The 13478-nt window shown below is 36.9% G+C and overlaps 1 protein-coding gene across 1 annotated transcript in view; it reads left to right on the forward strand.

Moving 5' to 3' along the window:
- The first annotated feature begins 573 nt into the window (after positions 1–573).
- Positions 574–13478, forward strand: part of LOC150089308 (cytochrome b-c1 complex subunit 10-like) — a 48144-nt gene continuing 35239 nt past the window's right edge. The window contains exon 1 of the mRNA XM_090368487.1: positions 574–703. Within this exon, the coding sequence (XP_090224613.1) occupies positions 660–703 (44 nt within the window). The 5' untranslated portion in view covers positions 574–659. The remainder of the gene's footprint in view (positions 704–13478) is intronic.

Raw genomic sequence — 13478 nt, forward strand, 5'->3', positions numbered from 1 at the left:
TTACTACTACTACTACTTTGTCACAATCACGGTAGTTAATTACGTTATTTAGACAAGATCTCCCCTTATCAAATTCACACAGTGATTGCCATATAACTGCATTTCTGTAGCGATAAATCCTGTATTACATATTTAATCACTGACTTCGTTATTCTCCCTGGCATTAAAATCAAGATTACTAGTCTGAATTACTCATTTCCTCTTCGCAATCCCCTTTGTCAATTGAAGAGACTTTGGAAAGCATTGGTGGTATGGAAGTGTGTAGTTTTAACACGTTTTAAAGGAGGTTTTGGCAAATTAGTAGTGTAATGAATAAAGTAAGTTTTTTTTTTTATGCTGCATTATAAGATTTTCTTCTTTGAAATTTAGCTATATTTTACGATCTACTCATAAATTTGTGGATGGTTGGCCATGTTTGTTGAAAACCAGTGCGTTTAATAATTTCGTTCATATTTTCTTGGCCAGAAAGCTAAAGTTATTATATCGGTGTATGGATGTAATTATATTTCCAAAGAAACTTCCGGTTTGAGCCACCGAGTAGTAAGATATAGTACTACTCCGTGGCTTGAGCGTGCGTAGTCGAAAGCGCTTCCTGTTTTGTCTGAAGTGTACAGAACGTTATTTGTAATCTGAGAGTACGCAATTTTTTAAATTATAATATGTCTGTTATACCACCGTTATATAGCCAATTTGTGAAATCATGGTAGGTAACACATTTAACACAAAATGTTAAACTAATAGCAGAACCAGGGCAATGCACACCCAGGGTCCTGAGCTGGATATCATTCTTCTCTTTCTTGATGATTCTTTCTACTTTTGACTCTCTCATGATAACTCGGGAATTTTTTTTGTTTGGTGCAGCATAAGCTTCAGGCTTCCTTGCACCATATGGCTAATAATAATAATAATAATAATAATAATAATAATAATAATGCTACATTCGTACTGTTAGTGGTATAACATGCTTCATTTGGAAGCTCTAAATACACAAGTTTTATAAATGTCTTTCTAATTAAATTCATCCATCCCTTTATATAGTTTGCGAAATCATGGTAGGTGGGTAATAAGGCAGAAAAGCGTGCAGTTAGCGGTTGTTTCAACCGTGCAACCGTTTTCAGATATGGAAGTGTCAAGGCATTTTTCTCTTCATATATTGCGGATAGACAAAAGCATAAAATTTTGAGGCTGGGATATACTTTGCTCAAAAATTAAAAAAAAACCTCTAAATATCAGGACAAAGTGCCTCAAGCCATGAAAGCTATAAAAAGTCGTGTAGTGTTAGGCATAGCCTTTTTGCTTCATAGTGCCTTGAGCTCATATTGTAGTATCACTTTGCCAGGAGTTGCCTTGGTATTGCACAATTACTTAATTTAAAACAGTGCTCCAGTGGAGAGGCATATTGCTTTTTTTATTTAAAGCTGCCTTTACCCAGATCCAGGTTGCAATCCTTGCCTAACTTACTGTCTACTTTACTCACTACCATTTTGCATCTCACATATTGTGACCATATCTTGTCACTCGGTCAGTTAAGTCTTCACAATAACTGTGTGCCTACCAATGAGATTCTAAAAGGATCAAAACCCAGAACAGTTCCTTGCAAAGTGGTGCCACAATATGGCATTGATGCACTAAAATAAAATAAAAAAATACATTGATAGATCCAAGCATGCATTAATAAATATAGGCATATTATGTCTGTATCTGTGGGTTGTGTTCACAATGTGATTTGCTTGTTGGCTGAAAACCAGAATAACAGGAAAAAACCATACACCCTCTGCATGAGATTGGCTATTAGTAGGACTTCAGAAATTCCCTTGGGTGTCGATGGGAATTGAACCCAGACCAATCCAAATGAGTGGCAGACTGCCATGTAGATTGCCATATACAGCATCACTGAAATAGGGAGAAAACCCATTTTTCTCAAAGAAAGGGCTTGGCTAAAATAAATTTGATAGATCCTTACTGGAGCAGTTGCCTTTCTGACAGTTGGGTTGGATCATGCCAGGTTTGGGTTTCAGGATTTGTTGACATTTCTCTGTGGTACAGAAAATATAAAATTTCCATTCCACTTCAAAACAAATCTATTATACATTACCAGAATTGTGCTCGATATCAGTTACATATACTGGGTGTCCCAGGAGGAAAGGTCAATATTCCAGGAGGTGAAAGGATAGGTCATTTTAAGCAAAAAAGTTCATATAAACATGTACCCTATCCCGAATGGTTTCCGAGATAGAACTACTTTAATGTACATTTGTTTTGAAATTGGCACGCAATATTTTCCTTCCCTCCCATCAGACTGTGCCATTTGATTGTCAGTTGCCACTTCTCAGTTGATTGTTGTGACTGTAGAAGTGAATCAGACTGCGAGTGAATCAGTGAGTAGCGTCAGTTGTCAGTGCTAATTGTAGAAGTGTTTGCTAAAAATGCTTCACATTTTTAATAATGCCAAATATGCAGATACGCTATATGTTTACGGCTTCTGCAATGGTAGTGCCCCTGCTGCTGTTGAAGAATACTGTCGGCGCTTTCCTACACGTTGAATTCCGGATCATAGAGCGTTTTCCAAAGTTTTCAACATATTGTGTGAAAGTGGTATGCTTCCCAGTGCTCATGTTTCATCTGAACGAGGATATCAAGAAAATGTGCAGGAACGGGAACACATTCTCAACATGGTTCAGTGTAGTCCTACAATTAGCACGCGAAGACTTTCTGCATGTTTCAGTGTTTCACAAACACGTGTATGGCGAACACTACAGAAGAGAGCTTGTACCCATTTCACCCACAGCATGTGCAAAATCTTCATGTAGGTGATAGTGCCACGCATCTTGAATTTTGTCAAAATTTGTCAAAAATGTGTACTGATGAAGCCACGTTTACCAGGAATGGAATCAACAACATACGTAACACTCATAGATGGTCGCACGAGAACCCACATGGTAAAGTGGAAACAAATTTCCAAGTTTGTTTCTCAATCAATGTGTGGTGCGGTTATGATCGATAACCTGTTGATAGGTCCTGTTATTTTAGAACGTCTAATGACAGGACACAATTACCTTCAGTTTTTGCAAAATACATTAGGTGAATAACTAGAGGATGTTCTTTTGGCCACACAGTGTGCTATGTACTTTCAGCACGATGGGGCCCCTTCCCATTCTACCAGACATGCGAAGCAACATCTGGACAAAATTTTCCCTAATTGGTGGATTGGTCATGGTGGTGCCATTAACTGGCCACTAAGATCTCCAGACCTAACCCATTAGATTTTTGTTTATGGGGTTGGATGAAGAGATCATCTCTTGTATCCACCTTTCTTCTGTACAGAAGTTTACAGAAGAAAGGTGGATACAAGAGATGATCTGCTATCTTGCATAATGGACGCTGTTGCCCATATAAAGGAATGTGAAGATACTTAGACAAGCAACATGCCATGTTCTCATGAGAGTAGAAAAGTGCATAGAAGTTGATGGTGACGTTTTTGAAAATTTATTATAAACTGTTCCAAATTTGTCACTTGAAAAATAAATATTTAAATCCCTCCATCTTGGAAACCATTCGGGATAGGGCACATGTTTATATGAACTTTTTGCTTAAAATGACCTATCCTTTCACCTCCTGGAATATTGACCTTTCCTCACCCTGTATGTTGCAACTGAAGCATTGCAGATAGACAAAATTGTTGCCATGTGATGGTGGATGCACAGAAACAAAATGTTCTCAGTTCGTGCATAAAAGTCATTGCTTTTTATTCGTGTTTGTGTGTGTATATGTTTATAATTGTTAATTAATACTATATGCTGATGCATATTTAATGTAACACACTACATTCATTAATTAACTTGTTGCCATGTGTGTAGTGTTTAAAAACATTTATTTGAACAAAAGTATATTTTTCAAGAAGTGGTTATTAAAATTTTGGAAGTTGAACAATGCACTTAAGAAAATAATTATTATTTGAATTAATATGAATAATTATATTTTGAATCAATTCATTCATTATTAGCAGACTTGACAGAGAATTTCTGATAGAAAATTTTTAGTTTTAACATTATGTAGTTATTGTTTAACTTATCTATAAATTGATATATGTATATATATATATATTTTTTTTTTTTCTTTTTAAGAAGGAAAATTGTGCTTGCTTGAATGTAGTAGTTAGTAGTGGTGAATAATACAAGAAAGCAAGTTTATATAGCATCACCCAAAAAAAAAATGCACTGTATGCTTCTCCCATCTGTACACCCAAAGAATTTGTCTAGTTCTTTGAATTTATTCAAACCATCCACTTCCACAGCAACAGATGAAAGATTGTGCCAACAATCAACTACCCACTGGTTAAGGCAAACTTCTGCACATCTATCCTGCACCATACTTCCTCAACTTAAATTTATGCCCCCTCGTGTGTATTCTCAGCAAAAGAAGAAAGACCATTCACATTCAGCTTACTCAATGCATTCAAAGCTGTAAACACCTCAATCAGATCACCCTGCAGGTGCCTAGTCTCCAGAAGCTGCAATTTGCAGAACTGAAGCCTTTCTAAGTAAGAGCACCCTTCTGTTACTTCCTCATTGGCCTTCTCTGCACCTGTTACAACAGATCTACATCCTTCCTGAAGTGAGCCCTTCAGATTCTGTATACAGTATTCAAGATGCAGCCTAACCATGGCCTTGTACAAAGGGATGATCACTTCCTTATCCCTGCTAGCAAAGTTTCTGTATATCATTGGCAAAACCCCATGAACTATTCTGGCAGAATGTCTGCTAGAATAGTTCTTTTGGATTCTTAGACATAAGAAATAGCCTTATTTTAAGAAAGAAAGATATAAATACTTAATGAAATGTTGTTCATTTATTCTTGCTATCTGTAATGTATTATTTCTCATAAAATGCACAGATTAGCATGAAATTCTAAAAACTATGGAATGATGTGGCATTCATACCTCATGTAACAAAAAGCAGCAGATTTCATTATACAGCTGAAGCTCTTTATAGCGATCCTCTTTTTAAGCTAGTCTGTACTCACACACTAGTCAGACTTTTGTCGATTTATTGGATGATTGTTTTCTGCAGCAGCATGTTCGAGAGGCAACCAGAGAAAGTAACACTCTTGATCTGGTTATCAGCAGTGATCATTCGTGTATTAAGAATTTGCAGATAAAGGAACCACTAGGTGGCAGTGATCACAGTGTGTTGAAGTGGGATTTACTCAAAGAGGTAACTACCGTCAGGGGTAAAGGAAAGGGTTTTTGCTTCCGTAAAGGCGAGTACAGTGGTCTCAGACAGTTTTTAAATTCTGTACAGTGGGATCAACTGACGATGTTACAAACAGTAAATTCTAAGTGGGAAGCATTCAAGGAATTAATCGTGGAAGCTACTAGACTTTATATACCGATTAAGAAATATTGTTCAAGGTTTAGGCCTAAATGGTTATCAAATGAACTAATGAGACTCGTGACAGAGAAGAAAAATGCATGGGATGCATATAAATTATCAGGTGACGCAGAAGCCTGTGGCAGTTATAAGCTAGTCTGTAATCAGGTCACAAAGGAGGTTCGGCAGGTGAAGGCGGATTACGAGAAATCTTTGGCAAAAGATGCTAAGAAAAACAGCAAGGATTTCTTCACTTATATAAACTCTAAAAGGAAGGGGATGAATATGATTGGTCCACTTGACATCGATGGTTCGACTGTTGATGATCCTGCTCAGATAGCAAACAGATTGAATGAGTATTTTGCATCTACATTCACACGTGAGGAATTATTACAGTTTGAAAATGGAAGGTTATCAAATTGTAGCAGTGTGCTTAATGATTTTGTAATAACTGAGAGCAAAGTGGAGGAGAAATTGTTGAAGTTAAACATAAGAAAGGCACCTGGGGTGGATGGGATCTATCCAGTTATTTTAAAGGAGGCGGCAAAGCAACTAAGCAAACCCTTAGCCATAATTATGAGAGCATCCTTGGACTCAGGGGAGGTTCCCACGGACTGGAGATGTGCAAATGTATCCCCAATTCACAAAGAGGGATCGAAGGGTGACACGAGTAATTACAGACCAGTTAGTTTAACTTCTGTTCCGGGTAAAATAATGGAGTCACTGGTTAAAGATGCATTGCAGGATCATCTAGACAAGACTGCAGCAATAATTCAAACACAGCATGGGTTTGTTAAGGGAAAGTCTTGTCTGACCAATTTGATTGGTTATTATGATGTGGTCACAAAGGAACTGGATGCAAAAAATAATTTTGATATCATATACTTGGATTTCAGGAAAGCTTTTGACACTGTTGCGCATGGAAGACTACTGTACAAATTGGAGCAGAATGGTATTAAGGGTAAGTTGCTACAATGGATAAAAGGATGGTTAAGTGGGAGAAGACAGAGGGTGGTAATCAATGGGCGCTGCTCTTCGTGGACTAATGTTATTAGTGGAGTCCCACAGGGTTCGGTGTTGGGTCCACTGTTGTTTTGTGTATTTATCAATGATATTGATGAAGGTATATCAGGCTTAATGTCGAAGTTTGCAGATGACACAAAGGTTGGCAGGGTTGTTAATGACAGTAATGGCAGTGTGCTACTGCAACAGGATCTAGATAATTTGGGCAGATGGGCTAAGAAGTGGCAACTGAAGTTTAACCTTGACAAATGCAAAGTACTGCATATGGGTAGAAGTAACCCCAGAGAAACGTACCAACTGTGTGGTACTACACTTAAGGTGGTAGAAAATGAAAAAGACCTGGGAGTAATTGTGCAGTCAGATATGAAGTTTTCTGAGCAATGCAGACAGGCTGCTAGGGCAGGTCATGGGGTTTTGTCAATGATATATAGGAATTTTGCTAGCAGGTAAAAGGAGGTGATTGTCCCTCTGTATAAGGCAATGGTCAGGCCACGCCTTGAGTACTGCGTACAGGTCTGGAGGCCTCATTTTAGGAAGGATGTAGATTTGCTTGAGCGTGTACAGAGAAGAGCAACACGATTGGTGAGGGGAATGAAGGGATCCTCTTACCAAGAGAGGCTTAAGTTCTGCAAATTGCAGTGGCTGGAGACTAGGCACCTGCGCGGTGATCTGATTGAGGTCTATAAGGCCTTGAATGGGTTGAGCACGCTGAATTCTGATGGGATCCTTCCACTTGTCCAGATTACGAACCTACGGGGACATAAGTTCAAATTAAGAAAGGACAGATGTAGAATAGATGTGCGGAAATTTGCCTTTAGCCAGCGGGTGGTTAATTGCTGGAACAAACTTCCATCTGTCGTTGTGGAAGTTGATAGGTTAAATAAATTTAAGGAGGAACTGGACAGGCATTTGGAGGGAATGGTGTGATTTTTTTTTTTTTTTTTTTTGGCTGATGCTGCATAAGCTCCTACACTTGCTTTCTTGCATCATGTGCCACTACTACTACTACTACTACATCCCACATGTTATAACGTCCTATGTGGTTGGTCCCTGCCAATTTCTCATTAACCTAATGCTATTTTATGAACAATCGATATAACACCCTTCTGATAAATGACCATTTTTCTCATTCCTCTTGGGGGGTCATTATATAGAGCTTCTACTATATGGTGATTTTTTTTATAAGATTTGAAGCAAATGATGGAAGCAAGGAAACTTATAGAGCATCGCAAATAAAATGGGAAAAAATAACCACCATCCACTTCATTGTCCATCCCCTCTAATACATTCTCAAATTCTTAAACTTATCTAAACTACCTACCTCCACAACACCAAATGGAAGTTTGTTCCAACAATCAGTCACTCTGGCTGAAAACAAATTTTCATACATCTATTATAATATTCCCTTGTGTGTCATTAGGATGCCATCACATTTAATATAAACTACCCTTTAAAGTCTTAAACAGTCAGGTCTCTTTGCATGTGCCTAGTTTTCAGACACTGCAGTTCGCAAAACTGAAGTCTTTCTTGGTAGGGCACTCATTAATGTTCCTGATTATTGATCTTATTGCTCTTCTCTGGACCTGTTTCAAAAGATCCATATCCTTCCGAAAATGAGGCTTCCAGACCAGTATGCCATATTCGAGTTGTAGTCTAATCATTGCTTTTTACAACAGATCAGTCACCTCCCCGCTAGTTAAATTCCTATGTATCATTGTCAGAACCCCCCCCCCCCCCCACCCTCTCTACATTGCTCAGAGGGCTTTGTGTTGGACTGTACAATTATTTCCAAATCTTTTTCTGGAGAAGGTAAAGAAAGCCAACATGAGAACCATGGGTAACTTCGGGAAGCTTTTAGCGGTCAAATGCGTTTCTCGGTAAACAGATGACACGTGTTATCGATAATGGCAGTAGAAGTCGATAACAATGTATTGATTAGTTTTTTCTCATTATTAAAAGCAGATTATTGGAGTTCACGAATGGCTGAAATTTACTTATGAGTACACTCAACAGACTGCCTCATCTTAGGGTGTTTATCCCCCCTTCCTGCTGTTTTAACCCAGTAGGAAAACAACTTCTACTGCAACTACTGATAACACGCACTATCTATAGAAGTCGTTTTTGTATCAGGTTAAAACAGCAGGAAGTGGGGGGTAAACACCCCAAGACTGGGACGGTCTGGAGGGTTACTCATAATTAAATTTCAGCCCACTCATGAACTCTGATAATCTGCTTTTAATAATAAGAAAAAACTAATCAATACATCATTATTGACTTTTACTGCCACTACCGATAACGCACACCATCTGTTTTACGAGTATGAGTGAGAAGCTGCGGTACCAGGAAACGCTTTTGACCAGTAAAAGTTTCCTGTCATTCTCGTGTTGGCTTTCTTTACCTTAGCCCTTTTTCTTTCTCCAGTGCTTTCAGTGTGGTACCATCTAATTGGTATGTTATTTTGGAATTACTGCTTTCTATATACAGTAACCTACATTTTTCAATATGAAATCTCGTTTGGCTAATTTTTCTAGGTCTTGTTGAAGCATCATACTCTGATTTCTATCATTAATCACCCTGTTAACCTTCATACTGTCTGCAAACTTTGACATTAAATTTGATATGTCTTCATTGTTAACAAATATTAAAAACCATAAAGGGACCCACCCAGTGGTGAGCAAAATATTTTAACAATGGACTCGCCTTTTGCTGACGTTTTGATGTGAAACATCCTTGGGGGGGGATACATACCGAGTAAATCTGATCAGTCACAGAAGTGACGTCATCTACCAGAGGTGCTTCCCACGCTCACACCACTAGTCTGTGTGGGGCACTCACTAGTAGTATAATTACAGCGCATGACGCATTTTTCGTGACCAGAACGATATCTCGAGTTCTAACTTTTTAGAATTCTTGAATAGTATGGCGTCAGTCATACTTTCTGCAGTTACTACTGCAGTAAGTATGATTGCAAGTATTTGTCATATAACTGCAACAATACAAAGATTTGTCGACAATTTCTTTTTTCGTCTCGCATTTTCGCATATGCAGCTGTTGTGGCATGTAACATTCCTCAATTGATGCAGTTTTCAGAGACATTTAGATACATTGCAGTAGCAAGTATACATCTCTTACTTTAGTTATCATAAATCCATTGTATATTGTCTTCCAGAAATTATGGAAATTTGTGAATGATCAATGAAATATTTACAATAAAAAAGCTGTTTTATTTCATAATCAGTACATAAAAATCAAAATATCTAAAAGAAATGCGAAGGATGTTTCACATAAAACCATCTACCCTGCATACTTGGGAGATGCGGGACTTTTTTATTCTTTTTTTTTTAAACTAGGGAAATATAATGGATACATTTTTTCATGATAAAATTTTAACATTGCAAATAAAAATTAACACAATATTTTCCTTATCACAAATAACAAAAACTATCACAAAACATTCCACAGTATAAAAATTATTACATAAAAAAAAACTATTCCAGGAAAGGTACACAAAAAGCACAATTACATGAAAAAAAATTATTACACAAATTCTAAAATTTGCCAATTTACTTTTTTATTAATTTGTTGTCGAGCTTTGCTCAATAGCTGAGCGATGATTACAGAAGAATGATTTGGCATAAATGATCCACATCAAATTGAAGCAATGGTTTTTCATTTAGATGTATGATCATCATAAACTGCAACGTGTTTAATTGTCAACATTATTCATTCAATCACACAATAGTATTCATTGCGCTGAAAGCTCGCTGAGCTTCAGCAGTGCTAATCGCAATGGTTTCAAATATATTTCTGGCTTTCTTAATTGAAGAGGGAATTTCACTCGATTTTAAAGATAAACTGTCTTCAACAAAATCTCTAAAATCATTCATTTTTATTTCATATTTTATCAGAAACCAAATTTCTTATTCGGTTTTCACCGTCTTGCGACTAAGACGAAAGTTCTTTCATATTCCACGATTTCGGGTAGCATATGTTTAAAATTTCTTTCAATGGTATCATTATTTTCTTTATTTAATTTAAAATTGCCCTGTTCAATTAATAACTTATCCATTAAGGATAAAACAGTGCATTTAATAACTCGTCACAAGGTAATTTTTTTACTTTCGATTTTGATTCCTTCAAATTCTTTCCACTTCAACATGCTCTCAATTCAATTTTAGCTTCATAATTTCCTTCGGAATTTTTCAAATTAGCAATAGCAGTGATAGTTTGAATATTTAATTTATATGCTTTTACCATTGTAATTCTGTAAAGCTTCTGAAAAGTAAAAGAGCTCCTGCAGGATGTTGATCATTAGTGCTAAATGGTTAAGAAATTCCAAATTTAAAAGTCGATTTAATAATCCAGAATATTTAACTTCTGATTCAAAATGTTTGTACAAAGCAGATAATTCCTCCAACCCCACAGTTGCCATTTGCAAGCTACAAGCTGCTCATCATAGTCCGAACACACGACCGATCTTTATAGTTTCCCCATAAAGTTCTTTAGCAATCATCCTTAATTTGCGCTTTTTTTTGGAGATTGGTGATATAATGCATACAGTTTTTTTTAATTATTGCCTGCATGCCATTATATTTAGAACATTTTCTATACAGTGAAAGCTTTGATGAAATTTCAAAATCTGCCAACATTTTATCTTCATAAAGTTTATACAGCAGACTCTCGATTTACCGGGATTGGATTAACTGGGACACCTCAAGACTCCAAATTAAAAACCAAGCAGAAATCATAAACTTCAAGTAATAACCAGAAGAGGTATAAACAGATGTTTTGCAAGTCATAAATATGCTGCATTATAAGTTGTCATTGGGAGATTAGTGTACCTATTATCTTGCAACCCGCCCCTCAAAAAAAAAAAAAAAAAAAAAAGAGACCAAATGTTTAGTTTGTTTTAGTGTGTCGCATTGATTGTTGCATTCCGTTGCACCGCAAAAAGACAAATTTGTTTCGTTATTTGTCAGGGATGTCGGATTTTTTTTTTTTTTTTTTTGTTGTTGTTGTTTAGAAATCATAAAAATGATGGGTAGATGCAAAACAGTTGCATTTTCAGTTAAACAAAAACTTGAAATTATTAAAAAGTTTGAAAACGGTGCATCCGTTAAATCTCTAAAGACCCATTATAATGTTGGTGACCAAACCATATACGACATCGTAAAAAATATAGGAAAAAAAATAAAGAAAATATAGACTTAAAAATTGACATTGCAAAAAATAAAGGGAAGCATCGTATTGGACACGCGAGTAGAGCAAGGTAAGTTTTTTCGTTTTTTATCCATCGCCATATTTTTCTGTGTAGGTTGCTGAACATTTTTCTATACAGTAAGTCCCCGACTTACGCAACTACGGATTTACGTAAAATGTTTTTTAGGATTGTAAAATTTAAAACAAACAAAAATAATCAATAAATAAAATAAGCAATCAGTAATGACGATCACAGCACGCACAAATTCACAAGTGAAATACATGAGTAACGTGAGCAAGTGAGTAACAAGCAAAAAAATTGGAAGAAGAGAAGATTCTTACAATTTATTTATGATTTTTTTTTTTTTTATATGACTGAAGATTTCAGTGAAGGGGGGACACATATTTCATAATAATAACCTAAAAACCCACAGAATTCCAGTTATTGGTATTATCACAAATGCAATGAGATCGATTTTACTACCCGCACGAACAGAAAAGCCCAATAAACCGGAAAGGGCAAATTGATTTTATTGTTTTATGGCAGTGACCTTCAGAAATGTGTTTTAGTAAAATGTCAGCCTAGGGTGGAGTGATAATAGTGAGTTTTTGCCTTAACCCTGTGAAGTTCTTTACAGAAATCAAGGATGCCTCCATAGCCAGGCGGGCAGGAGCAGCAGTGTGTAGCACACGCTTGTTGATTAGATCGGGGTTCGAGCCGGTGACCACCAAATATGGAGGATGCGGAAAGGTCAGGGAATGACCACCGCATATCCCCGGAGCAATATGCCCTCAGTTGCTAATGCTCCTAAAAAAAAACAACCAAATAATAGAAATCAATCAAAAAAAAGGAAAGCGATCAAGTTGGATCAGAAAATTAAAATAATAATGATGTATGAAAATGGCCAAACGTTAACAAGTATCGCACTGCATTCAGATTTATCAATAATATAGTAGCAGTATGTTATTAGTCATTCCTGAGTTACGTAAGAAGTCCTGGAATGTATGTCGTGGAATTTTGTATTTTTGGATTATCCGAGATTTGTTTTTTACCATCTATCCCAGAAAATTGAGAGTCTACTGTATATCTTAGTTGCCTCAATCCCTCCCTACGTTGCTACTGTCACTAGTTAGCATTAGCATTAGTAGAGGCATATGATGCAAGAAAGCAAGCTTATGCAGCATCAGCCAAAAAAAAAAAAAAAAAACCCACTTCCATTTCACCCCTCCATTTTGTTCGAAATACCTGTCCAGCTGAGTCTTAAATTTGTTTAGGCTATCAACTTCCACAACAAGGGATGGAAGTCTTCCACCAACCAACTACCCACTGGCTAAAGGCAAATTTCCGCACATCTATCCTATATCTGTCTTTCCCCAATCTGAATTTATGCCCTCTTAGGTGATTATTCTGAGCAAGAGGAAGAATCCCATCAGCATTGAGCATACTCAAACCATTCAACGCTTTATACACCTCTATCAGATCACCTCACCAGTGCCTAGTCTCCATACACTGTAATTTGCAAAACTTAAACCTTTCTTCGTAAGAGTAACCCTTTGTTCCATTCACTAATCTTGTTGCCCTTCTCTGTACTCGTTCCAGCAGCTCTACATCCTTCTTGAAATGAGGCCTCCAGACCTGTATACAGTACTCAAGGTGTGACCTGACCATTGCCTAATACAAGGGAATAATCACCTTATCCCTGCTAGAAAAATTCCTGTATATCATTGACAAGACACCATGAGCTACTCTTGCAGCCCGTCTGCACTGTCAGAGAACTTCATATCTGCCTGCACAATTACCCCCAGGTCCTTTTCAATCTCTACCACTGTCAGTGTAGTACCACTGTCAAACCAGATGGAACCCAATCCTGTGTTGGGTAGATTCTG

This window comes from Mastigoproctus giganteus, chromosome 2, assembly GCF_048544385.1.
Source record: "Mastigoproctus giganteus isolate SK-2022 chromosome 2, ASM4854438v1, whole genome shotgun sequence".
In the NCBI taxonomy this organism is placed as follows: Eukaryota; Metazoa; Arthropoda; class Arachnida; order Uropygi; family Thelyphonidae; genus Mastigoproctus; species Mastigoproctus giganteus.